This window comes from Grammomys surdaster, unplaced genomic scaffold (assembly GCF_004785775.1).
Source record: "Grammomys surdaster isolate TR1022 unplaced genomic scaffold, NIH_TR_1.0 172, whole genome shotgun sequence".
Taxonomy (NCBI): Eukaryota; Metazoa; Chordata; class Mammalia; order Rodentia; family Muridae; genus Grammomys; species Grammomys surdaster.
The window spans coordinates 1,702,158-1,727,553 of record NW_021604620.1 but is presented as its reverse complement, the minus strand read 5'-3'; the positions used below and the strand labels follow the sequence as shown (position 1 = coordinate 1,727,553).

The 25,396-nt window shown below is 54.1% G+C and overlaps 2 protein-coding genes across 3 annotated transcripts; one reads left to right on the top strand and one right to left on the bottom strand.

Moving 5' to 3' along the window:
- The first annotated feature begins 7,769 nt into the window (after positions 1 to 7,769).
- Klhl40 (kelch like family member 40) lies at positions 7,770 to 13,553 on the top strand. Of its 2 annotated transcripts, none has more exons than XM_028767433.1 (6): positions 7,770 to 9,078; positions 10,026 to 10,186; positions 10,478 to 10,585; positions 10,681 to 10,866; positions 12,262 to 12,408; positions 13,034 to 13,552. In XM_028767433.1, the coding sequence occupies exons 1-6, from the start codon at positions 7,927 to 7,929 to the stop codon at positions 13,143 to 13,145; spliced, it is 1,866 nt and encodes a 621-aa protein (XP_028623266.1). In that variant the 5' UTR covers positions 7,770 to 7,926; the 3' UTR covers positions 13,146 to 13,552. The 2 variants fall into 2 exon arrangements, with proteins under 2 accessions (XP_028623266.1, XP_028623265.1); XM_028767432.1 differs by having other exon boundaries at positions 7,854 to 9,078; positions 12,262 to 12,334; positions 13,034 to 13,553.
- Positions 13,554 to 13,757: 204 nt separating this feature from the next.
- Hhatl (hedgehog acyltransferase like) lies at positions 13,758 to 20,828 on the bottom strand. The gene is made up of 12 exons (XM_028767416.1): positions 20,581 to 20,828; positions 18,973 to 19,091; positions 18,665 to 18,732; positions 18,116 to 18,229; positions 17,793 to 17,987; positions 17,351 to 17,560; positions 17,015 to 17,183; positions 16,560 to 16,704; positions 16,415 to 16,450; positions 14,576 to 14,777; positions 14,155 to 14,296; positions 13,758 to 13,975 (listed from the first exon to the last, which is right to left on the bottom strand). The coding sequence occupies exons 2-12, from the start codon at positions 19,076 to 19,078 to the stop codon at positions 13,851 to 13,853; spliced, it is 1,512 nt and encodes a 503-aa protein (XP_028623249.1). The 5' UTR covers positions 19,079 to 19,091; positions 20,581 to 20,828; the 3' UTR covers positions 13,758 to 13,850.
- Positions 20,829 to 25,396: the final 4,568 nt, after the last annotated feature.

Genomic DNA, 25,396 nt, shown 5'->3' with positions numbered 1-25,396 from the left:
AAAAAGGAGTTGGCCACCTCAAGGGGTCACTAACCCTTATGGCCCTGGTGGCCTTCGTGGGAAACCCTGGGCATCCTTCAGTAAACAGCAGTCTGAAGGGCAGAGGCTGGGAATGAAACCCTATCCCAGGAGTTGGGGTTTCCTGTACCTTTACACACCTCCCCAGGTGCCAGACAGGTTTTGGACACTGGCTGAGATGGGGAACAGCCCGCTCTCGGAGGCCCCTGTGTGCCCGGTGCTATGCTGCTTGCTCTGCCCACCAGGATTGCACTCCCTTACCGCCAGATGCAATAAGCCCCCACCCCATACTGTGGAATTGAGGTCTTCGTCTTCCCAGCTTTTACACCTTAGTTTTAAAGAGATGGTCAAGTCCCTGAACATTAGCATGAGGGAACTGGAGCATGGTGGCAACTTTCCAGGTCTAAGACTCAGTGGCCTTGGGACCATTGCCTTTGGGGAGACTTCCTGGGATCTCTTGCCCAGCTAGACTTGCCCCAGCTCTGGGCCTGCTCCTCTGAACTGATGCAGGCTGCTCTGGTCTTGGGGCAGTTGACGGGGAGTCCCCATGAAAACATAGAGGGTCTGGGACCCAGGGATGACTAGTTCCACATCCCCTCGCAGGGGTCTGGGTGATAACGGAGACCAGGCCCAGGTGTGTGGAGCCTCACTGCCTGCCTGTGTATGACTTGCCCATGGTCCCAGGGTGGGGACAGTAGGCATTTGAGCCAGATGAGTGAGAGAGAATAAACTTGGTTCCGCTTCTGGCCCCTGACCCAGCTTCTTCTTTATGTGTTGCTGCCCTGAGAAAGGTGGCAGGTGTCCCAGCATCACAGTGTACAAGTCCCATGGGCATGAAAGGTATCCATAGGGCCAGTCTTTCTCCTTCAAGGCTGGGATTATACAGGCCACATGTTACTTGTGGGTCTGTTGGTCAGTCACAGAAGGACTTGAAATTCTGAGTCTGCTGAAGTGGCAGCCCCCAGGGTGGAGCGCAGAGGAATCCAGGGTCTCAGTGACAGGAGCCCAGGGCAGCAGGCCCACCCCTTACACCCACCAGCTCAGCCCTCTTGGACACTTGGGTTCTCACAGGTCCTTCCTGCTACCCATGCTCTGTTTGGTGGAATTCTGGGCCCTGGGGACATGGGTGGAAGGTCTCTACAGCTATGATCTGGACCCACAGGTGTCCAGTGCCTCAGACAGACCCAGAGGCCTGGTGTGGGGAGTCCCGGGTGAGGCAGCTGCCTGTGGAGATTCCTACAAGATCGCTGTCTCCTGTTTCAGAAGAGACAGGTTGTATTCACACCCTCAAACACTAGATGAGATAGAACATACCTGTAACACTTGGGAGGCAGAGGCAAGAGGATTAGGAGTTAAAAGCCACCTTTGGCCGCATAGTTCTAGGACAGCCTGCCATTTGGAATTGACACCCAGTCTCAAAAAGGCCAAAGAAAAGATCTGCTTGGGACGATCCTGTTCTTTTCTCTCACCTCTGCACTCCTGTCCTTCACCCCCACGGCTGCTTTCAAACAGGGCCCTGGGCGATAGGCTGTGGGTGGCAGAGAGCAATCTGGCATCTAGAACATCTCCAGCCCCCTAGGTTCTGTTTCCTCTGTCTTGCCTTGCCTTGAAGCCTGGCTGGGAAGGCCATACCTCGTCTATGCGTACCTGGTTCTAAGGCCTGCTGGGTACAAGGAGAATAAGGCATGCACTGTAGTTTAGTGATACCGCACAACCCTCCTTTGCCACGGCACGGCTTTTTAGCTGTGCTTGGTAAAGTACCTCAGGTGAAGCTGGATCCCACTGCCTGTGACCCTGTGAGGTTTGTGGGAGAGGCTTTGGTGGCCCAGATTGACAGATTACTTTAATCTTTGGCACAACCATATTGACTTGGGTCTCCAGAGCCAGGGTTGGAATTGCATACCGCCATTCAGAGGTGACATGTTTCTATGCCATCAGCTAAGGTTCTGTGGCCAAGCCCTACTTCAAGGTGATGTGGAAAGGAAACTCTCGAGAGTTCTAGAAATATAGTGAACAGCAATACCCTCTCCTGCACCCTGGCTCTGAGTCTCCTGAGGCCAGTTGCCAGGCCATCTACTGGGCTGAGGGTACTAGGATGCCTGAAATCCCAGGTAGCTGGGAGCTGAGGCAAGAGGATTGATTGAGCCCAGGAGTTTGAGGCCAGTCTACAATGTAGACCTTGTCTCAAAATAAATACAACTTTTAAAATTTACCGTGTGTGTGTGTGTGTGTGTGTGTGTGTGTGTGTATTCATGTGTGTGTACATGTGTATTCATGAATGAGTACTGACATGAACTATGTGTGTACATGTGTATTCATGAATGAGTACCGACATGAACATGTAAAGGTCAGAGGCCTCCAGTGTCAAGTGTCACATTTTGGAGGCTTGGGGTGGGATTTCTTGGTTTTCTATTTCATAGGCCAGGCTAACCTCTCAAGATTCTTAGATCACCATTTCCCATCTTCCCATGAAGCTTCTGGGATTCCCATATGAATTCATGTATGACGCGTGCATGGGAACACACACACACCCTGCATAACTGAATATGATCTTGAACTTCTCATCTTCTGGTGTCCCCAAGGCCGGGATTATAGACATGTGCCACCACCCTGGCCTGTGCATAGCACTGAGACTCCAACCCAAGATCTTGTGTATGCTAGGCAGGTCCTCTACCAACCGAGCTGCATCCCCGCCTTGAATACACCTTCTTTCAAGGTGAGGAGTGTAAAATATAAAGTGGGTGGGGTCTGTGATAAAAAGGCAGCAGAAGCATCCCCAAGGATTTGTTTGGAGGCGGGAGAGACCTGCTAGATCTGCACACAGTGGTCTTTAGACCTGTGGGGAGCACAGGCCCCATCTTTCTACATGTCTGCAGAAGCAGCTGAGCGTGAACCCACCTTGAATTTCTCCACACCCTTGCCTAGTTAGAGATGGGGCTTTTGAAGTTCTGTGGCCATCGTGTCTCCATGCTCTCCTGGGGCTTCTGGGTAAGATCTAAGTTCTCTGACGCTCTCTGCAGCTCTCTGTAGCTGCTCAACCTGCAGCCTGCTGTGGTGCGGAGGACATGAGAAAACAGCTCAGAGAACAGAAGCTCCTCGAATGAGCAAACACGGGTGAACATGAGAACTAGATTCCAGGTCTCCAAGCCACTTACTCTATAAAGTCTGCACCACACATACCTGCTTTCAGAGATGGACACGTGTCACTGGGCAGATGTTGTCATTCAGCAGGGCCTGAGCTATCAGTTGAAAATGTCATAACCCATCTAGCTAAAGCAGAGAGCAACTGAATAGAAGGACACTAGCTACATCTTCACAAGAACCAGAGACTCCACCAGAAACAAACCCAACCTTGTCTGAGGAAGGGGTGATGATTTCTCAGTCTTCTGTGGAGTCTGGAGGGTGCTTACAATTGTTTTCTGCTGGCCAGGAGACACCCACTCGTTCTTACGCAGGCTTTTGTTTTGTTTTGGTTTTTGTTTTGGTTTTGAGGCTTAGTTCACACTTCCCTTCTATGTGTCTTGTTCTTGGCACTGAGGACTCACTCCCTGATCCAAAAATGCCAAAGACACTCTCCTGCATCTCCCCAAACACTTGCAGCCCTGTGTCTGCATTACTATACCAACTGATTTATTTTATCTTTAAGAGTCAAATCTAGTCTCGGGGCTGCCAAGGTACTTTCTCTGTACTTCCTCTCTGAGTGCACATGAATAAGTGTGCTTAGTGATAATAAAAACCCTTTTAAGATTTGTAATTGTGTGTGTGTATATATTTATGTGTGTAAGCAAATGCCAGTGCGGATGTGTCACAGTGTACCTGAGATGGTCAGAGGATAGCCCTGGTCCTCTGTCTTTATCTTCCACATTGTTTGGGACAGAATGTTGTTTTTCTGATCCAATGTCAGACTAGCTGCCCCTGGGTTCTGGAGAGCCTCTTCTCCACCCCTGTTTCCTGATAGGTACATGGATTACAGATACTTACGCGATTGCATCTGGCCTTTACATGGATCTGAGGTTCTGAACACAGCTCATCTTCAGTCTTGGGTGATTTTCCCACTGAACCATCTCCATGGCCCCTACCTTTGTAATTTAACCACTGTCAAAGTACAGGTGGGCGTCCTCTAACTCACTGGTACTGTGTGCAGCCTCACCACCACCCACATAAAGATTGTCAACTTCCCAGACGGAAGTGCTCACGCTCTAAACACAAATTCCACATCCTTTCATCTCCAGAGCCCTGGCTACCGCCTCTCCACTCACAGAGTCTGAGAACTGACAAGTGCTCAGGACCCTCGTACAAATGGGGTCGCACAGTGTTTATTTCATAGGCACCTTATTTCAGTGTCCTCAAGGTTGATCCATGTTGTAGCAGATGTCAGAATTGCCTTCCTTTTAAAGAGCGAACAAAATTCCATCATATATATAATATATATATATAATTCCATTATACATATACATATATACATACATGTATATATGTATGTATGTATATATGTGTGTATATATGTATACATTCCATTATATATATATATATATATATATATACACACACACACACATATATATATACATATATATATAATTTTATTTGGTGTGTATGTGTGTTTGTGAGTGTGTGTGTGTATCTACTGTATATATGAGGATACAGCTGTTTTCCTATCATGTGGTTCCAAGGACCAAACTCTGGTCATTAGACACTTTGCCTACTGAGCCATCTTGCCTCTCCTGCCTTATCTTAACTAAATTTGATGGTTATCATCAATTTTTACTTAGATTACCTTTAGATCTGACTCCCTTTTTCCTCTCTGTCTACGTGTCTCTCTCAGTCTCTCTGTCTCTCTGCCTTTCTCTGTCTTTGTGTCTCTCTGTGACTCTGTTTCTTTCTATGTCTCTGTCTCTGTGTCTCTCTTTGTCTCTCTCTCTCTCTCTCTGCCTTTCTCTCTCTCTCTCTCTCTCTCTCTCTCTCTCTCTCTCTCTCTCTCTCTCTCTCTCTCTGGGTTAGGATACTGTGCAGCTGTTGCCTCATGGGCCTGAGACCCTCTTTGTAACCAAGTGTAGACATTCATCATCGTGACACCTCACTGTTGTCTGGAAGGAGAGGAGTCTCGGCTTCTTCCCTGCCGTGGGTTTATTCTCTCACTTTTTTTTCTTTTTGGCTTTTTGGCTTTTTAAAGTTTTGGCTTTTTTTTTTTTTTTTTTTTTTTTTTTGAGATACAGTTTCTCTATGTAGCCCTGGCTGTCCTGGAATTAACTCTGTAGACCAGGCTGTCCTCGAATGCAGAGATCCTCCCGGCTCTGCCTCCTGAGTGCTGAGATTAAAGGTTCGTGCCACGACTACCGGGCTGTTTTCTTACGTTTATAAGGGCCACTTGGGAAGCCTTTTCCCTTGTCAGTGTATTTTCTCAGGTCTGTAATTCCCACTGTATCACTTCTAATTCCTCGGTGAGATGTTTCTGCTTTGAGAAATTTAAGAGAATTTTTAATTGATTGAAACCTTTTGTGGTTGCTGCTTTCAAATCCTTTCCAGATAATTCTAGCATTTAATGCTCCTCGTGGTCTTTATGAACACTTATTGTAAGAAGGGGTCAGATTAAGCTTCGTGCTCATGGTCTTTGTTAATTGTCTTTTCTGGGTTCAGGGACATGTCCTCCGGTCTAAGCTCCCTCCAGTCTGGCCCTGGTCTGTTTTTGCAAACTCAAGTTCAAGGATGATGCAACTGTCAGACGCTGTGCAGATCCTTTCCACCCTACTCCACTAGGGCTGCCTAGGACTAGGGATTCCTCAACCCAACCTCCTTAGTGCCTCTGAGTGGGAGAATGAGCATCAGGCCCAGTGTGCAAGGACTGTACACCTCTTGGATGCTTGCTGTTGGTGGGGCTTCTGCTTCATCCGCCTGTGTGGTCCCTGCGTGGACTTGTGAGGAATGTGGGTTTAGTTTATGACAGGAATGAGGTAGGGTCAGGAACAGCAGGCCCAGGGCGTGCGTTTTCCACTGGAGGCAGAGGTGGAACAACTTCACTGTTCTGCTGTGTAGCCACCTGTCGCTGCCCCTGCTTCCCATCTGTAGCTCTCACGGTCACCTGCTGTGCCACAGTGGTACTTATGTGCTCTCCCCCCCCCTTTGCCCATCCCAGCAGACATAAGCTCCATAGGGGCAGTATTCACAACTGACTCAGATGTCACTAGACTCTGTGTTAGCTACAAAACACAGTAGGCTCTGGATGGATGAACGAGCCACATTTAAATAGTCTACTGGGAAGCCTGGTAGGGAGTGAGCACCGTAGAATCTGTCATAAACCCAAAATATGACATTAAGTCATCTGATGGTTATGAATTAATTTTTAGTCACTGTCTTCTATTCAGGTCCTTGGAAAATGAGGCTGTGATCACAGATATTTTTGTTCACTTGGGGAGAAGGTCCCCAAGACATCAGAGGTGGGCACATCTGCTCTGGCTCATGAATGTAGCGGCCAGAATCGCTGGTAATGTTTCCTAGAAATGTCTCACTGTCCAGAACTAGGATGGAAATCCTCCTGGCCTGCCCTAAGCTAGCCCTTGAAGTTGCAGAAAGGTGGGCAGCACACTTCTGGAGCCTGTCCAGCTACGTGCCCCTCAAGAACTGAGTGACCGTCACTACTCAGGAGGGACAGGCAGTAATGTTTCTGGGACTCAGGAGGGACGTGTGACTCAGTCCTCCCCCCGGGTCTTTTCTCCTGTCCCCCCACAAGCCCAAGGTTATAAACAAGTGACTCAGAGGCATGGTTGGGGAGCACTCTGTTACGCCTCCTACCAGTGTCCCAGGGCTAAATTTAACCCACAGCTGCAGCTTTTGGCGCTTGGAGAATTCGTTAATCTTGGAGGCTGAAGCCAATGTGCAGATCTGGGGGATGGACAGGAGTCCAGAGCAAGATGGGGACTGAGATTGGGTATCCTGGCTCAACTCCTAAAATCCTCAAATCACAGACAACTGAAATCAACTCCTCAAATCACAGACAGCCACAGGGACCTCAAGGCCAGGTAGCAACGAGCTAAACCTCAAATGGACCAAGGACAATGGGACAGAGTCCCTGAACAGTAATCAGACTCTCAGAAGTCCCACCATTTGGACATTACAATTCAGAATGTCACTAGAATATTAAAATTTTGAAAATCTAAACACCCCAAAATAGTAAAATCCTAGGCAATTAATTTTCTAGCAGGCTTGACACCTCTGAGTCCACCCTGGAGCATGCTACCCCAGGGCTCAGCAGAGTTCTTGAGCTCAGCAGAGCTGAGCTGAGACCCTGGATTCTGGCTCCTCTCTCTCCTTGAATGGGAGAGGAAACTGAGGCCCAACAGAGAAACACCTACCCTTATTGACTTAAGGAGTTTGCTTAAAGGAAGGTCTCTGAGCTTGGACAGAGGAAACTCCTTTCAATTCTGAGACTCTAAACAGTGATGGCCAAGGACAAAGACATGATCACCAAGCTGGAAACCCAAACATACTGTAACCAGGATCACATAAGATACTGGTCCGTGAGGAAGGCTGTGAGCACACAAGCCTGGAAGACAGGGGAAAAAGGAGAGGGGCTGGAGTCCCCTTCGTGGGCAGCAGCATTTCTAGACTAAGGAATCCAGAGACAAGACTCCCGGGGTTCTGGGCTGAGAGGCCTTCCAGTTCTAGAAAGGCCCAGACACACCCCACCCTCGCCCCATGAGCCCCCATCGCTGACTCAAAGCTGCTCAGGGAGAAAGCCTCTGCCCAGCTGTCCCCTGTGCGTCATGTGCAGGAGGCTAGGCGGCTCCTTTTACAGGGTCTGGGCATCCTCTATATATAGCCCAGCGCAGACAGCTGCACAGTCACTTGCATAGCCATACAGGACGGCATAGGTGTGCAGAACAGACTTGCTGAGTTCCAGGAAGCTGCACCATGACGCTGGGCTTGGAGCAGGCGGAGGAGCAGCGTCTGTATCAGCAGACGCTCCTACAAGACGGCCTCAAGGACATGCTGGACCATGGCAAGTTCCTGGACTGCGTAGTGCGCGTGGGCGAGCGCGAGTTCCCGTGCCACCGTCTGGTGCTGGCCGCCTGCAGCCCCTACTTCCGCGCGCGCTTCCTGGCTGAGCCAGACGGCGCGGGAGAGCTACGCCTGGAGGAGGTGTCGCCCGATGTAGTGTCCCAGGTGCTGCACTACCTGTACACATCGGAGATCGCGCTGGACGAGGCAAGCGTGCAGGACCTGTTTGCCGCTGCGCATCGATTCCAGATCCCGTCCATCTTCACCATCTGCGTGTCATTCCTACAGAAACGCCTGTGCTTGGCCAATTGCCTGGCTGTCTTCCGCCTCGGCCTCCTTCTGGACTGTGCGCGTCTGGCTGTGGCCGCGCGCGACTTCATCTGCGCGCGCTTCCCGCTGGTGGCGCGCGACAATGACTTCCTGGGACTCTCGGCTGACGAACTGATCGCCATCATCTCCAGCGACGGCCTCAACGTGGAGAAGGAGGAGGCTGTGTTCGAGGCTGTGATGCGCTGGGCGGGCAGCGGCGATGCCGAGGCGCAGGCTGAGCGTCAGCGCGCGCTGCCCACGGTCTTCGAGAGCGTTCGCTGCCGCCTGCTGCCTCGTGCTTTCCTGGAGAGTCGCGTGGAGCGCCACCCACTCGTGCGCTCCCAGCCCGAGCTGTTGCGCAAGGTGCAGATGGTGAAGGACGCACACGAGGGCCGCCTCACTACACTGCGCAAGAAGAAGAAGGAGAAGGGTGAGCAGACAGCTCGGGCCAAGGAGGCCAACCAGGGCACAGAGGACACCAAGGCTGAGGACGATGAGGAACGAATGCTGCCGGGGATCCTCAATGACACTCTGCGCTTCGGCATGTTCCTTCAGGATCTCATCTTCATGATCAGTGAGGAGGGCGCCGTGGCATACGACCCAGCTGCCAATGAGTGCTACTGTGCATCTCTGTCTACCCAGATCCCCAAGAACCATGTCAGTCTGGTGACCAAGGAGAACCAAGTCTTCGTGGCCGGTGGCCTCTTCTATAATGAGGACAACAAAGAGGATCCTATGAGTGCTTACTTCCTGCAGGTGCCTGGCCAGCCTTGGGAGGGAGCAAATAGTGCTGAGTTCTGGGAAGGGCCTATGCCTACTTGGGGACTCTCACTGGGTCTAGGACCTTTGATTGACAGCCGCTTGTTTGAAGGGGGAAGAGTTACAACCAGTTTCCAAAGAGTTGCATACATCTGGTATCTGTGTTAGGCTCTTTGTACATCAAGGTGGGGGAGGGGAGTTGAGGGGGCTGGAGGGCCTGGCCAGGCACAGGGGTTGGGGGTCTGAGACAGCGAGAAGAATCATAAGCAGGGCTTTGGCAGAGGTGCCAGGATGGGGGTGGGAAACAGATAATCACACAGAGAGCACCTTGCCATCTTCTTTCTGTGGGAGGAAACTGAGTCTCAGCAGGGGCTGGGAGACAGGCAAGCTGGTCCAGGTTAAGGATGTGGCTGTGAGACCTCAGAGGAAGGGAGAATCTATGGCCTGGCCTTGTCAGTCTGGTTCTGACCCTTGTCAGCTGGGTGACATCTGGAGATGTGAAAGGGGAGGGAGTGAGCACCGTTGGTAATCCAGGCTGGTGATCCTGTGACAGAGCAGAACCAGGTGAGCTGGTATAGGCAGGCAGGAGCCCATGGGCATCTGGGTGCCAAGGTCAAGTCCACAGGCCTCACAGTTGGAGGAGGTGAGGGGCAGCTCTCCCAGGCTGGCTGGGAGAAGTTTCAGAGGTCAAATGGTATCAAGTATTCACACAATGCAGCTGCTGGACGACTCCCCAAGGTGGGCCCCTGATGCCTATAACCACTGGATTAGACAGATACAGAGGGTGGCATGGAAGGCTATAGATTTTAAGGGGGGGGAAGCCTTGAACAGATGGTTACCAAAGACCCAAAGCCATAGAGGGTCCTCCCTCTTAGAGGGGGCCAGGAAGTAAGCACAGGAGGCTGGTGGTGGCTGACCCAAGGATACTTACTGCCCTCCCACAGTTTGACCATTTGGACTCTGAGTGGCTGGGGATGCCGCCTCTCCCCTCACCTCGATGCCTCTTCGGCCTGGGGGAGGCTCTCAATGCCATCTACGTGGTCGGCGGCCGGGAGCTCAAGGACAACGAAGACAGCCTGGACTCAGTACTGTGCTACGACAGGCTGTGAGTGGGCAGGGTGGGGCCACCTTGGGGGTCAGGATGGTCTGGGACAGGGGCCCTAAGGTGGGGCTGGGACCATAGCTGTAGCCAGGAGGCCTGCAGAGGTGTATAGCCATTGGGTGAAGACCTGAAGACAATCCTTGTGCAGAGGGGCCGGGGGGGGGGTGGTTCAAAGACCGGAGAGCTCAAGGGAGGGGTTCCAGGACTGTACTGGACGCAGTCTGCATGTACGTTGTGGGTGTGAATGCAGAGAGACAGACTCGACTCGAGCTCAAGCCACGCTTGCTCCTCCAGGTCCTTCAAATGGGGCGAGTCAGACCCACTGCCCTATGCCGTATACGGCCACGCGGTGCTTTCCCACATGGACCTCGTCTACGTCATCGGTGGCAAAGGCAAAGACAGGTGAGGTTCAGCCTGGTGGGGAGGAGGTTCTGTGGGGCAGAGGGGACAGGCAGCTGTCCCGGCCTCTCTCTTCACTCACCCCATCCACCCCACAGGAAATGTCTGAACAAGATGTGTGTCTACGACCCCAAGAAGTTTGAGTGGAAGGAGCTAGCACCCATGCAGACAGCCCGATCGCTCTTTGGGGCCACGGTCCATGACGGCCGCATCTTTGTGGCCACAGGGGTGACAGACACAGGGCTTACCAGCTCCACAGAAGTGTACAGCATCACAGACAACAAGTACGATCTTTGCCTTGCCCCCTCCCTCCTCTGTGGTGGTGCATCTGTGTCGGCCCTGTTTGCCCCGCTGAGGGTCACAGGTCCAGGTCCAGGTCCCCATGTTGATTTGGGATATTGGCATAGAAGTAGCCCCTCTCATTGTCCAAGGCTTTCTTACAGGAGAAGCTGCAGAAGGGCCCCCAGGGTGGGGTCTGGGGTTGACGGGTTCCTCATCTGGGGACTGTTACCAGGCCACAGACTTGCTCTGACACTGTAGCAATTAGTCAGTTCAGGAATCAGAAGCTAGCGGGACCTATCCAGCAAAGACGGTGGTTAGTGAGTGCCCAACACCAAAAGGTGGGGCACCCCAGAAGAAAGGCCATGCTCAGAATGGAGGTCTGTGGGTGAAGGGGTGTGGGAAGGTTCTGGAATGGGAGAGGTAAAGGGTTAATTAAGGCCAGTGAAATGTCTCCCATGGGCGTAAGCTCTAAACCACACTGGCTGGCACAGGACAGAAGATTCAGAAATTTCTCAGAGAAAGAGGGGTCTTGTCGCTGTGACAAGGAGTGACAGAGTCCTAAAGCTGGGGGTGTATTCGGAAAGGTCAAGGACAGGCACTGGAGCATGCCTTCTTATGGGCAGGGCAGAGGAGCTGCACTATCTACAGGCATTCTTTGAGCTTAGTGGTGGATTGGGTGTTGGGCTTAGTGGTGGGTTGGGTGTTTGGCTTAGTGGTGGGTTGGGTGTTGGGCTTAGTGGTGGGTTGGGTGTTGGGCTTAGTGGTGGGTTGGGTGTTGGGCTTAGTGGTGGGTTGGGCCTAGTGGTGGGTTGGGTGTTGCATGGGAAAGAGGGTGACATGGATGCTTTTGAGTCATTTTCATAGGCCAGTTGTCTTTGGCATCAGGCAGCAAATTGGGAGCCCATTCAGCAAATGTAGATTTGGGGTACCTGGGGGTGTGCAGGAGGAGCTCCCCATAGCAGAATGCCAGGGACTGAAGACACCAGGAGAGCCATCAGGATGTCCAGGAGAAGAGGGACAGAGGGTATACAAAAGAACCGGGCTATCAGAGGTAACCACAACCTGAGCCCGAACTCAGCAGCATCAGGGACCGAGCTCACAGGTGTAGTGAGATAGACAGTGGGGGGAGGGGGCTCCATTCATGATGCAGGTTGGATGGAACGGCAAGGTGCCAGGGAAGGGAGTGTGGAGGGGGAGAGCATGGGAAGGGAATCAAAGGTCAAAGGGAAAACGGAGAGCAGGGCTGGGAGCAGAGCATTGTGGATGATTGAAGGTTAGTGAACTGGAGATTGCCCAGAGACAGTTGCAACCTAGGATTTGGATTCCCAAGGGGTGACGGGTGCGGAGATGGTGGAGATTGCTGAAGCCCTGGACTACGTACTTCTTCCCCCTCCCAGATGGACTTCCTTTGAGGCCTTCCCACAGGAACGGAGCTCGCTCAGCCTGGTCAGCCTGGCTGGCACTCTTTACGCCTTGGGCGGCTTTGCCACTCTGGAGACGGAGTCTGGAGAGCTGGTCCCCACAGAGCTCAACGACATATGGAGGTGAGCCCAGCCCTGAGGATCTGAGGGGAGATCCTGAGTAGTCTCACAGCAAGGTCACCAAACAGTCCTCCTGTACCCCAGCTTCTCACTAATCCCTGGGCGGGGGGTGAGAGTGACATGTGGTGGCCTGCCCTAGTGTGGAGCACCTGCTGGAGCACCAGCAGGCCATAGACAGGAGCCAGTCCTCAGCTTAGGGCACAGGCCCAGAGTCTGTTCTCCCTGTTTTCTGAGGTGCTTTGTCTAGAAGAGTGAGCCTGGGAGGGAGAGGTACCTGGATCCAGGCTCCAAGAGCTCTTTCTCCACACACTCCGCTGGTGTGGTCATGTCTTCTTACAGAGAGGAGAAGAGAACTGAGTTGGGGCCTGGAAGTCTTCCGGAGAGCAGTGAACTTGGAGGAATGTGGGGACCCGGGAGGTGGCTTTTCTCGGGAGGGAGCTGCTTTAGATTGCAGGGTGTCTTTTCTTAGGGGGTCCATTATGGGGATTCCCCTTTAAGCACATGAAAATCATTTAGAAATAGACATACTCTGAGGTGGCCTAGGACGCTAGCCACTGCACATTGCTGGGTCCCTGCCTGGTTTCAGTTGATGAAGCTCCCATCCGTCTCCACCTTCCCTTCCCCTCAGATTCAACGAGGACGAGAAAAAGTGGGAGGGGGTCCTACGGGAGATTGCCTATGCTGCTGGCGCCACCTTCCTCCCTGTGCGCCTCAACGTGCTTCGCCTGACCAAGATGTGACCAGTGCAGGACCCTCACTGAGCCTCCTTCCTGTCCTGTGGCCTCAAAAAAAAAAAAAAAAAAAAAAAAAGCATCGTGGGATCCAGAGATGAGCTGGAAGAGGCCAGAGCCCTTCTGGCTCCCAGTGTGAGTCAGAAAGGATACTTCAGTCAGGGAAGGGACATTGCTGCCTGCTCCTGAGTGTCCCTCTGGGATCACCATGTCTTCTCAAGGACTGCAAAGCTATAGACTGGCATCCCAGGTTGTGTCCTGGCCCTGTCCAGGCTAGCTATGTGTGCCATAGAGTCTCCCAGGGACTCAGTGCCCGTGCCAGTCAAATGGGAGTGTCTCCGTCGATGGCACCTTCTTGTGCTAACCGACACCTCCCTTAGGAATCTCAGGAAAAATGAAGTGCTTTCTGAGCATCTAGCCCAGGGTCTAGAATCAGCTGCCACAAAAAAAGTGTCCAGAGTGCTGAGGATTAAAAGTTTGATTATAACAGTGTTGGGCTTTCAAGTGGGTGGTCCTGTGCTCACAGGACACCTCATCATGTCTTGTGTATGACCCTTCCCCCAAAGGCTGGAACCGCCAACCCTCTGCCCAGAGTGGACAAGGAGCCAGGAGATTACTATGGTAGAAAAGCCTTTTATTCTATCGGTCAGGCACCATGGCCCGGGCCTGGGGCCCAGAAGCAGCTGAGCAGATCCAGGTCCTCTGTCCCCACGCTTACTCCAGCTTCTCTTTGTCCTGCCTCTGCTCTTCCTCCAGTGCCAGGGATCTCTCACGCTCCTTTACCAACTGGACACCACAGTAGGTGACAAACAAGACCGCCAGTGTGGTCTGGGGGAAGCCTGTGGGAGAAGAAGCCATGATGCCTGGAGCATTCTGTCTTAGAGACTCTGCCTCACATCACACACACCCACTGAGTCCCTTGGGTGCTAGGGTGTTGCCTGTGTGTTAGGTGGATCAGTGGTTCTTGTCCTTCCTGTGAGGTTAGGCACATGCTGCATCCTCTCACTCTGTCCCTTACCTGTAAGTATCAGGCGTCGGGCAACCAGCTCTGTGAACTCAAGGCTGTTCAGGCTCACGAGATTGTACATGATGATAGCCCAGAAGTTTACAGCCCCACAGAGGGCCCTGACCCTCCGAGACATCTGCTCTGATAGCCGGGCCTGCCGTACAAGAATATGTCGACAAGAGGGCCCGGAGAGAGGGACATGGTCAGTCAGTCAGTAAGGCCCAGAGGGATGATAAGAGCTGACTAATGCAGCCAGGCCCTGCCTCTCAGACATCAGGGAGATCCAGGATCCCACTGGGTGAAACAAGAGAGGCTTAGGGAGAAAGTTCTGTACCAGGGACTAAGTGTACCTGGATGACCAGAAAGCACCATGCCACCACCTCCTGTTATCAGGCTGATCCCAGCCAATCACAGCCTGGAATCTCCTGCCCACCTCGATTTGTGCCAGTGGCCCATGCTCTGCCAGCTTCTGTACCCAGAGCTCAAAGTTGAGGCCAAAGCAGTTAAGAACAGACCACAGGTAGACGATGTCACAAGGCCCAAGCCACAGAGTGGTGATGATGAAGGTGGCAACGGAGGCAGCCAGCTCCGGGATCACAGTGGAGTGATCCCCACCAATGTGGTCATATACATACCTGCAGGGAAGATGGGAGAAGAGCCTTCAGGGGCGTAGGATGCACAGCGGGGTGGGGCGTGGTGTGCCAACCTCTGCCTACGCAGCTCCAAATTGTGGAGGGGCGAACTTGTACTGTCATATCTGCTACTGGATTTATCTAGATCCTAACTGTGTCCCACCTAGACCAGAGAGTTTTTCAAAACAGTCTGTAGATGACCCAAGCCTGTGTCTTTGGCTCAGTTTCCTTACTCAGGTATTCGTCTGCTCCGAGGCATCTCACTCCAGAGACTGCTTCTCCAGCATCCTCTCAAACCAGCTCCCAGACCCCAGACCCACTTCAGCCAAACATACATCAGCGGAAATTACTCAGACTGTAGGCTGCAGTCAGGATTCTCCAACATCCAAGGCATAAGTTCTATCAGCTCTGCTGGGTCATGACTCCTGCCACGCCCTGCACCCCACTGCTGTAGTTCAGGGGTCCCTCTCGTTACTGCACACAGCGCCTGCCATATTGCCTGCCACACACCAGCCTTTTCCTCCAGGACCTCATCTCCAAGGCCTTACCTCCTTACCCCACCTTACCTCATCCACACACTCCAGGATCACACCCTAACTTGACACTCCTTCTAAATTCCTACTCTGCCCAGTGAAGTTTCATCTGTCCATGCCCACTGGCCTTATAGTTTTAGAATTTCTACCCCCTCCCATAAGCTCACAGCGGCCACCATCATTACAAACTCTTGCTTCTTCCTGCTCACCCACCTGTGGGAGACTCGTCACTCCCCACCCACACCATGGGAAATTTCCCTCCTCAGATACTGGATCCTAAATCCTCTCCCTCCAGTCCTTCCTGGGATCTCTTCACTCATCTTCATCTTCCTGTGGAAATGGCTACCACACGCCTGGCCTACTGCATCTCTTGGCTGGCACCCTTGCCTGCTTCAGCATCTGTGACTAACCTGGTCTTCCCCCTCTTTGCCCATTCCCCCGCCCCTCCATCCCTCTCTTCCTCCTGCTTTTTAAGGTTGACCTCTGACTTCAGAGAAGCATGTGTCCTCTCCTGCTGACCACTTTCTTTGTGCCTTTCTGCTGGGTCCTTCCTTAGTCCCTGCCAGCGTCCCTGTGACCTCATCTTGCTGCCTCTTGGCCCTCCTCACTTTGCTCTCCCTCTTAGGACTTGGGCTCTCTGAGCCTGGTCCAGGAGACCCCTTCACCCAACTCATAATGCTCACTGGCTGGATGACCATCAATCCTCCGGACTTCTCTTTACTCCAGACTCTCAGGCCTAAACATTCCCCCAATTCTCCACAAAGATGTCTCTTGAGTCTCCACAAGTATGCACTCCCAATGTCAACTAGGCATTTCTGTGTGAAAGTGTCCTGCCAGCTTCCTGGGTGGCAGGTAGGTATTTGGGCGTTGCCCTACTCCCTGGATACCCCTACTAAATGACCTCATACCAAGCTGCCAACTGTGTCTCTACTCCCGTCATTTCCGGGGCCTCACAGAGTCCAAAGTTGTCTGTCACCCAGGTAGCTGGCACAGCCTCCTCACCGCCTCCTGCTTCCTCCGGCCCAGAGCCAATCTCTAAAACAATCAACGGGCCCCCGAGCCCGCTGGACCACTTAGCAGGAAGGCTGGTGCCGTTCTCCAACTCACTTGCAAAGCCAGTCATTGATGCCTCGGTCGAAGTGCCTGTGGGGAGAGCATATGAGCGTCAATCTGTGAGACGCAGAGCCTTTGGGCGTGGCCAACGAAGCGAAGGAGGGGCGGGGACCAGCGACAGACCGCCCTCCTCACTCACGTTTCTCCGAAGACGTAGAGCGCCGTAATGCACTTAGGAGGCTGAGGAGGGTCTAGGTGGTCTAGGCGTGCCACAGTGTTGACGACGCCAAACAGGACTGCTGCCTTCACCCAGTCATACACCAGGTTTGAGTAGGCCAGGCCCGCTGGGGACAGGTGACATCATTGTCTGGGGGTCAGTGCACTGACAGAGTCTTGTTTCTGTCCCACTCCCACCTCCACGGAGACCCTGTACCTCCCAAGAGGTGTGTGCCAGGCCACAGTGACCCACGAAAATCAGCCACACCCTCAATTGCCACCCGCAGTTTGGGAGAGTAAGGGTTTTGTGTGACGAAGCAAACGTGCACCCTACACATTTCAGACTCAATTGTGAGTCCTAGCACTCGTGGGTGCTAAGTGCACGGACGACGCATATTCTGGCGACGGCCCTGCCTCTACCCTGCTCCGGGGACCCACCAAGAGCACTGTCTGGGAGACGACTGGCGAACTTGAGATCGCTGGGGATGGTGAGGATATAGAAGAAGTGGAAGAAGATGTCTACGGCCACGATGGCTGCGGCGCTGAGTCCCGCCTGGGCCTGGATGCGCCACAGCTCGCCCTCTGGCCTCACTGGCTCTTGGCTCACCTGAAGGAGCAGAGCCCGGTCTGAGAGGGGAACCACAAATGGTCTGGGGAGAGGAGACACAGCTTCCTGAGAACAGGGTGCTTGTGCTTGGGGAGCTATGTCTAAGACAGGAAGTTAGGAAAAGGAGACCCGGTCATGCTCTGTGAGCCCACGAGGTTTCCCCTCACCTGAGCATGGAAGCGGTCAAAGGTCATGATGGGTCCGAAGAAGAAGAAGGGCAAGTAGAAGTTGTACTTGAGCAGGTCCGCAAGCGAGTAGCGGCGGTCGGGGTGGGCGCAGCTCTCCAGCGCGAAGCTGACGCAGCGGAGAACAGTGAAGCCGCTGCCCCCGTGGAACAGTACGTCTTGAAGATCAAAGGTGCCTGTTACAAACCCACTCTGGAAGGAGACAGCAAGCCCCCAGCTCACTAGCAGGTCCATGCTTCTGGGGAAAGCCCCTTCCCAGCTTCCCGTAGGAGCTGGGCCCAGCCCTGTCAGGCAACAGTGGCTGGCTTTAGCTCAGCAACGTGGCAGAGCAAAGGATAAGCTGGGGTGCAAATGGTTACCTTACTCGAAGGCTTAGAGGGGAAATCTTTGGGATCTCAACACTATCCACTCTACTCCTGTGTACCTGCCAAGAGATCCCGGGGTCCATCTTGAAGGACGCCAGGCTGGCCAGACCAAGGGCAAGGCACAGCCAGCGCTGGCCCAAGAGTGAGGCCACATAGAGGACCACACAGTGGCCAAGCAGCAGCAGCAGGTACCATGGCCCCATTGTGCCCACCACAGCCAGGATTCCATACACAGCATACATCCAGGAGCGGAGCTGTGGACATGAGCAGCCTGTTAACCTCTCTGTGCACACGGGAGGAGACCCTGGGATAGATTTCCCATGGCATTTGGGACAAAGATGGGGCAGATAGGAGGAGGCCAAGTACCTGAGGCTCAACTCACCTGGGGGGCCACCATTGTGCAGAGTTTAGCAAACAGCACGTGTCCAGAGAGGGCAAAGACAATGATGTTTCGGAAGTTGGTAAACCACATCACCCACTCGAAGTCAGCCACATCCTGGACAGCCCGAGCAGGAAGCAGTAAGGCAGGTGAGGGTGGTGGAGAGGGAAGAGCCAATCAGAGATCCTGCCCCATGTACTGAGGACAGTGGCTGTAGGTGTCTGCCCTCACTCTGAGGGGGGTGTCCAGGAACAGGGAATGGATGACGGTCCCAAAGGACAGGCCTGCCCCTTGAAACTCCCCTGTACTTGGCTTATTCCTGACATTCTACTCCACTCCCACCTCCACCCCCACCCCCACCCCTGTTGCCTAGTTCTGGAAGGCAGGAACCAGTGGGCCAGCTTGTCCTAAATGAGCCAGAAGGTCCTGAAGCTCAAGGCAGAGCCTTCCTCGACATACAGCATGAGATTAAGAACAAGAATAGAGAGTAGGGGAGGACGTGGGGTGGGGTGTGTCCAGGGGCCAGAGACCTGAGAGGCGTGGGAAACGTACCATCTTCCGGCCCAGGTACTCCCAGCCAGGTCTCACAGACTCCCGGAAGGCCTTCCTGTGGGCCCCATCTGAGAACAAAGTGTGTCCTTTGAGTAGGAGCCTCTTATATGCCTTCCCTGGGCCACCCCATCTGAGGAGGGTGGAGAAGGGAGGCAAGCATTCTAGGCTGCAGGGCTCTTAAATGTATTTGGACTTGTGGTCCAACCTATGACCTAGAGTATCCTCAGGGTCTGCAGCCTCCAAGTTTCTGGTCTGTTGGTCAGAACTCTGAGGACTTCCAGGCTCCTGTCCCAGGACCCCCCAGTTACCTTGTGATGCCTCCAGGAGGCCTCGGCCAGCATAGGCCAGGGCACCGCTCACCACAAGGGAGTAGAGGGCAAGCTCAGCTGTGGGCAGTGCTGTCGTGATGCCCATGGCCTGGAGAGGGCTAAAGAAGAACCATGAGTGAGGACCCTCAGTCCCAGCCTCGCCCCCCGATGGGCCCTCACTAGGGTTGTAGAGCCCTCTGAGGAGACTGGTCCATTCAGCCCCTGGGGACTCTGTCAGTAAATCTCCCCACTCAGGCACCTCCCTCCTTCCTCTGCAGCAACCAATCTTGCACCCTTAGAAGATTCTCCGAAGTCCAGATTTCACACAGTGCAGCTTCCTCTCCATATTTCTCTGATGGGCTGACAGGTTTGGAACATCAAACGGTTTCTGCAAGACGTCCCAACCATGGGATCTTTGCCATGAAGGAGACACTGTCTCTAGCCCATTTGTCAGTTTCCCCGTCTCTCAGTGAGTCTCCCTTAGCTTCACCAAAGCCCTGCCTACAAGGTGCCCTGAGAGCATGTCAACTCCCCTTGCACCAACTTTCCAAACTCACTCAGCTCCAGGCTCTGTCTGGCCCCATTCCTCCTCCAAGCCGTGAGTCTGTCTTATCTCAGGCCCCTGCCTGTGTTCACCCACTGCCCCCCGTGAAGTGCTGTGTAGTCTCAGCTCTTGCTGCAGGCTGGAGGTTGTGCTATTTGAGGCCCCAGTGTGGCCAGAGCTGGACCAGGCAGGAGCTGGGAGGGCTCTGGCTGCTGTCCAAGGTGCTGACCGGTATCAGGCCCCTGGTCACTCCCTCTGGCTACCCTGCTGGGCCATCCCTGGGGTCTGGGCCAGTACCTAAGCCCCTCCCACCCTCTTCAGCCTGGCCTCCAGTCTTCCAATGGCTGCCTAGGTTCGGACCTGGAACTGAGGGAAAGAGGAACATGGTGCAGTGCCCTTTTGGAGATGGACAGGGTCACCCCATCTCCCCCAACTCAAGACCTCCCAATTGCAGATCTGTCCTCTCCACTCCTGCAGCCAGGGCTCTGGGATCCCGCTCCTTGCTACACAGAGAGGTGTGGGCCAGAAAGGGTCAGTGACCCAGTGAGGCCATCCAGTAAGCTTCTCTAAAGGGCAGGTGCTCCTGGTGAGTCCCAGCTCAGACCAGACCACTGCTGGCCCCGCTTGCTTCGGGCCTGGCCCTCCTGAGCAGCCTCTGTACTGTGGCTGGAGGACTGAGACACCTCTTCATCGGTAGGGTGGGGGAGGGAAGCACAGGATCAGGTTAGTGGAGCAGGAGAGTGAAACCGGAGCGGATGAAGAGCGCACAAAATAGCTGTGTCAGCTGCCTCCCACTCGCCACTTTCCAATTTTAGCTCCCCATGGCCGGTGGGGAGTGTCCCCAGCGAGGCCTCAGCAGGGGGCTGGCCCCTAGCCTGGGCCCCCTCCTGACAGACCCCTGGACCTATGCTGACTGTGGACCCAGGGTGCCCTTTGCCCAGCACTTGGCTCAGGTGCACCTGGAGTGAAGCCCACCTTGGGGTTCGTAGCCTGGGTGAGGGCTCTGGGCTGAGACCCACAGGCTCAAGGGCTCCAGAAGGGCTGTACACCCAACTTGTACTGACCTTGAAGAGGCTGCGAGGGACCCTGGCACACTGCCCACCTCAGGGCTCCGGGGTCCTGCGTCCGACTGTGAGTCTGTCCGGCTGGCTGAGCTGTGGGGCTATGGTGGGGTGTGTCCAGCTCTGGGGTCCCCACCCCCTGGAGACTAGAGCGGTGAGTGGTGACAGCCGGAGGAGGGGGGGAAGGAGGAGGTGGCCTTCCTGGAGTGGAGCAGACCGTTTGTGGAGCAGAGCCGAGTGCTGCAGTACTGTTGGCCACAGGGAGCTGCGGGGAGTGGCAGGGAGGATGTGGGGGTGATGAGAGGGAGAAGGGGTTCCTGGGAACACAGGCTCAGGCAACGGCACCTGGGCCTCACTTGACCTCCCTTTCCTCAGTCCTGGAAAGCCTGTGCTTCCCTTTTGTGCTGTGGCAGGATCTCTTCTTCCAGGAAGCCCTCCAGGCAATCTCTGCAGAATTCTAGTCAGCCCTGCTCCCACTGCCTGGGCACCCGTATACTGTATATGCGGTCTTGCATATCTGGGCTCTGTGAACTTCAGCCATAGCCTTTACCTGTGACCTCTCAAGGGTGTCCAGGGCAGGACTATCTAGTACCCTCCCTGTGTCTCAATCCTGACAAGAGCCTGGATTAGACAGGCGTTGGTGTTAGGAGAGAGCTGGCATTTCTGGTAGAATTGGTACTGGCAAGGACCATGGTTCTAGAAGCTCCAGGATTCAAGTCTTGTCCCCAGAGTTGACTGGGTGGAAGGGTGACATCGGGGTCACCTGGAATGGATGGTGTCCTCTTAATGGCAGGAAAGAGACCATAATGTAAAATTCTTATGTAACTGACACCCCTGCTGGGCAGGGGCCCCGGAGATCTCTGCTGTTGAGTCTTCCTCTAGGATGAGACCCCCCACAGTAGAGGGGCTGGATGTGTGGCTCCTCTCATGTACCGGGGCTTGAGGGAAGGTCTTGGGACCTCCCATCTTATGCTCAGTTGAGGATGGACAGGGTAGGTGTGCCTCTACCCAGCAGGGTCCTGTAAAACCCCTGGGAAGTTAGGCCATGAGCTTCCTCCCAGAAATGCAGACCCATGGGCACAGAGGACGCAGCTGGGAGGGCACCACGCATACTCTCCTGAGTGAGAATGAGAGGCCATCATGCTGGCCTCTGACTCTGATCAAGGTTGGGCAAGGGGTTGCAGTGAGGGGCTGTGTGCTGATGTGATTGGGATCCAGATACTAGAGAAGGCTAAGGTCCAAGAAAGAGAGAGGTTAAGCAGGGTCCTGGCTTCCTGGGTAGGTGCGTTGACACCAGAGCAATGTGTTGAGGCACGATTAGTGGTTGTCACGGGTAGTAAGTAACAATAGCCAGGACACGTGCAGAGTAATTCTTTTTAATGTCCCACAATCCACAAGGACCATCTCCAGCTGGTAGAGAGAAAACTGAGGTATAAGGTGGAACAGCTGAGGTCAGCTCCAGAAGCCTCTGGAAGGATCTGCACCACAGCAGAGTAGGCGAGGCCACCGTGGGCAGGCCATGCACTTGGTGTGTTGTGTAGCAGTGTCCTCTGAGATGAGACATTTCATCCTCGGGGAAGGAAGCGCCTTATGACTAAGGAAGCAGACAACTCAGAAGCTTCAGTGAGTCCCTGAAACTGAGTAGATAGGCCCCACCCTCCCCAACTTAACTGTAAGGGCTGTGGAGACGCCCTGAGAAGCACCAAGACACCTGGAAAGGACTTAGGTCAACTGAGCCACCTGAAAGGGGAACTCTCCAACCCGCTGAGATGCCTGCAGGCCGTGTAGTGTGCTCCAGGCTCCCAGCTTGTGAGCTGTCACTGTACTGGGGTGAGCTTTGGTGACACAGCTGTCATTGGGTCATTTCTGCTCCTGTAACCCCTCACCCATATTCTTGTAAGTAAACCCAATAAAGCTCACTGCTTTACCGAGTTGGACTTTGGTGGTATCCTTATTTGGTCAGTTCCCTCTGGGGTGAGTAGACATGTTTTTGAGCCCCGGGAGAGGTGCCACACAACATGGTGCCCTCAGGAGGCTGAAAAGTTGAAGCCACTGTTTTTGGGCCTCTGATTTCATTTGTTCGCTGGGTTCTCTGTGCACGGGAGAGATCCAGTGGCTCATCCTGTGGGCATGAGCTCATAGAGGAGCTAAGGAACCAGACCCTGAGGCAGGGCCTGTTCAGGAGTGGCACTCTCCCTGACACTGCAGCATACAGGAAGGTGGCCTGTGCGAAGAAGGCAGAGGGATAGAGACCGGGTGAGCCCTTCCCCTTGTGCCAGGGGCTGTAGGGTGGGGCACTGGCCCAACAAACAAGGGACTAGAAGCTGACTGGGCTGAGACCTGCACAGTACTGAGAGCTACTTCCTGATGCCTCAAGGCTCCATGAGAAAGTTATGAAGAAGGAGAGACGGGCTCTTCAGCTCAGCCTTTTGTGTGTTGCTTCTTAAAGTAAAAGTGTGGGCCAGTGTCCTGGATGTGCATGGCAGTGTATGCCGGGCGGAGTCTGGGTCTGATGGCGGCTATATGCATGCTGTGTCGTGTAGGAGTGTGAGGCGAGCGGTGTGCATACAGAGGCTCAGGAAAGCGGGAGAGACTGCACGTGGAGAGGCTCCCTGGCATGTGGAGGGGAGCTGTGGGCTCCTGGGGATTTGCTGTGAGACAGGCTGCTTTAGGATACTCCCACTGGACGCCACCTTGTCCTGGACTCTCTGGGGATGGGGAAAGGGCCTGGTAACAATGGAGTTTGTTTGGGTCAGCTGGACGCAGCTTGCAACCTTGCCTAGCTGGTGCCCAGGGAGCTTGTCTGCCTCACCTCAGCACCTCAGATGCTGCTCCGCAAGCCTGTGTGGACTTGAGAGGAGACTACAAAGCCTGGGCATTTACTGAGTGTTTACTGTGTGCTGGCTGCTGCCCCACACACGCTGAGTGTCCTAGCTCAGTGTGTGCCGGGCAGTGAGGGACACTGGGAATCTGGTCTACCTCAGCCAGCAGAGGTGGGGGATGGGCCCTGGCACAAAGCCCCACGCAAACTGTTTGAGGTTGCCTGGAGGTATTATAAACTATACTCACTGGCCTTTAAGTCCAGTGCCTGCAGGAGCAGGCATATGTCAGGACTGCCCATGCAGACAAACCTCTGTAGGATGCCAGCTCACCCCACAGGGTACAAATGGCCAATGTGGCATCTGGCAGCAGGACCTCTTCCCTTCCCACTCTTTCATTGGCATGGATGAAACCAGACTACAGACACTTCTCCTTGCACAGAAGTCATCAGCTGAGCTAAGTGTCGTACTCTGTGAATGGCCCTCTGAACAAGGTTTCTAGTGCTGTCCCATTTCACAGATGAAGGTAGATGAGATTGAGGTGGAGAGATTAAATGATTTGCCCAGAGCCATACTACTTTTGGATGGGATGAAGCTGCATGGCTCCCAGCTAAGGTTCAGGGTGCACAAGCCAGGGCTCCTCCCTCCAGCCACCCAGGAGGGGGGTAGGCTCCTTCCTCCAGCCGCCCAGGAGAGGGGCCAGAGCAGACTTGCACTCCTCTAAGGGAGGCTGGCTGGTCCTTGCCTGCCGAGTCCTGGTGCCTGCACCCCCACATGACAGACTTCTCTCAGGCTCCCCAGTGCCTACAGAAGGTGTCCACGACTCTCCTGCTTCTTATTGTCACACACTGTCCCCTCCCAGCACAAGCCTTCCTGTCCTCTCTCTGCCTGCTGCTTGCACAAGAAGCCAGGGGAGCACTCTTTCTCCCTAAGACTCTTGGGATGGTACTGGAGTCGCCACCTCATCCAAAATGGCCTCAGCTGCCTCTGGCTGTGAGATTTCAGGACTCTCTGGGTGGCCCGAGAATGGGCTAAGCACACAGGGTTTCAGGAAACCCAGGCTTTCCAGAGAGAGAGTATTGTCCCAGTGTCATAAGCTACACACGTGGTTGTCTCATGGGAGGGAATGTGTTGATAGCCATAGAGCTGCAGGTCTCTACCCCTTTGTTCAATGCCTGTATGGCGCTACAGCCAAGGGGACGACACTGTCCCAGTCACTGAGATGAGGGGGTCCTGGGCTGCTCCTACAGCACCCTCGGGCTCACCATTATCACGAAGACACACTGCCCACACACCAAGACCCACTGTCCCCCCGTGCACCCTGTGCCCCAGCCCTGCCTGTACTGCCTTCTGACTTGAGCACCTGTACCTCTGGAAGCAGTCGTGGGTGGAGCTGTGGAACCTTGGGGCTGTCCAGAGTTCTGGGCATTCACTCAGCTGGGAACCCTAGCTCTGGACTCAGGACCACCAGAATGACCTGTTGATTCAACTTCTGTTTGGTGACCTGGGCCCACACCCGTAAGCCCTATAGACCTACCAAGGACCAGGTCTCCCTGGCAGGGGCAGGAACACACTTCACCAGAGCTGTTGTGACTGTGAAAGTAGACGTGTTATTCCAAGCCCATGGCTCTGTCCTGTGCAGTAAGTACACAGAGAGGCTGGGCACACAAAGATGGCTAGGTGGGTGCTAGGGCCTGAGGGAGGGGTTACAAGGGAAGGCTGGATGGCTCCAGGTGGATACTCCATCAGGAAGCACCAAGGTGTTCATCAATGTGTGGAGAACCCGTAGCATCCCAGGGCCCTGGAGAGGCCCCAGGGCAAGGACAACAGCACCTGCTCAAGGAAATGCACCAGCCGGGAATGGCTGGCTGCCACCCCTGCTTAGGTATCCTCAGCTTGCCTGCTCTGCTAGGATACCGAACCATTTCTGGGAGGAGCCGAGTGGGTGCTGCCTGGACCTCAAGTGTTGGTCCTCCAGGAGCTGAGCTAACAGCTGTGTT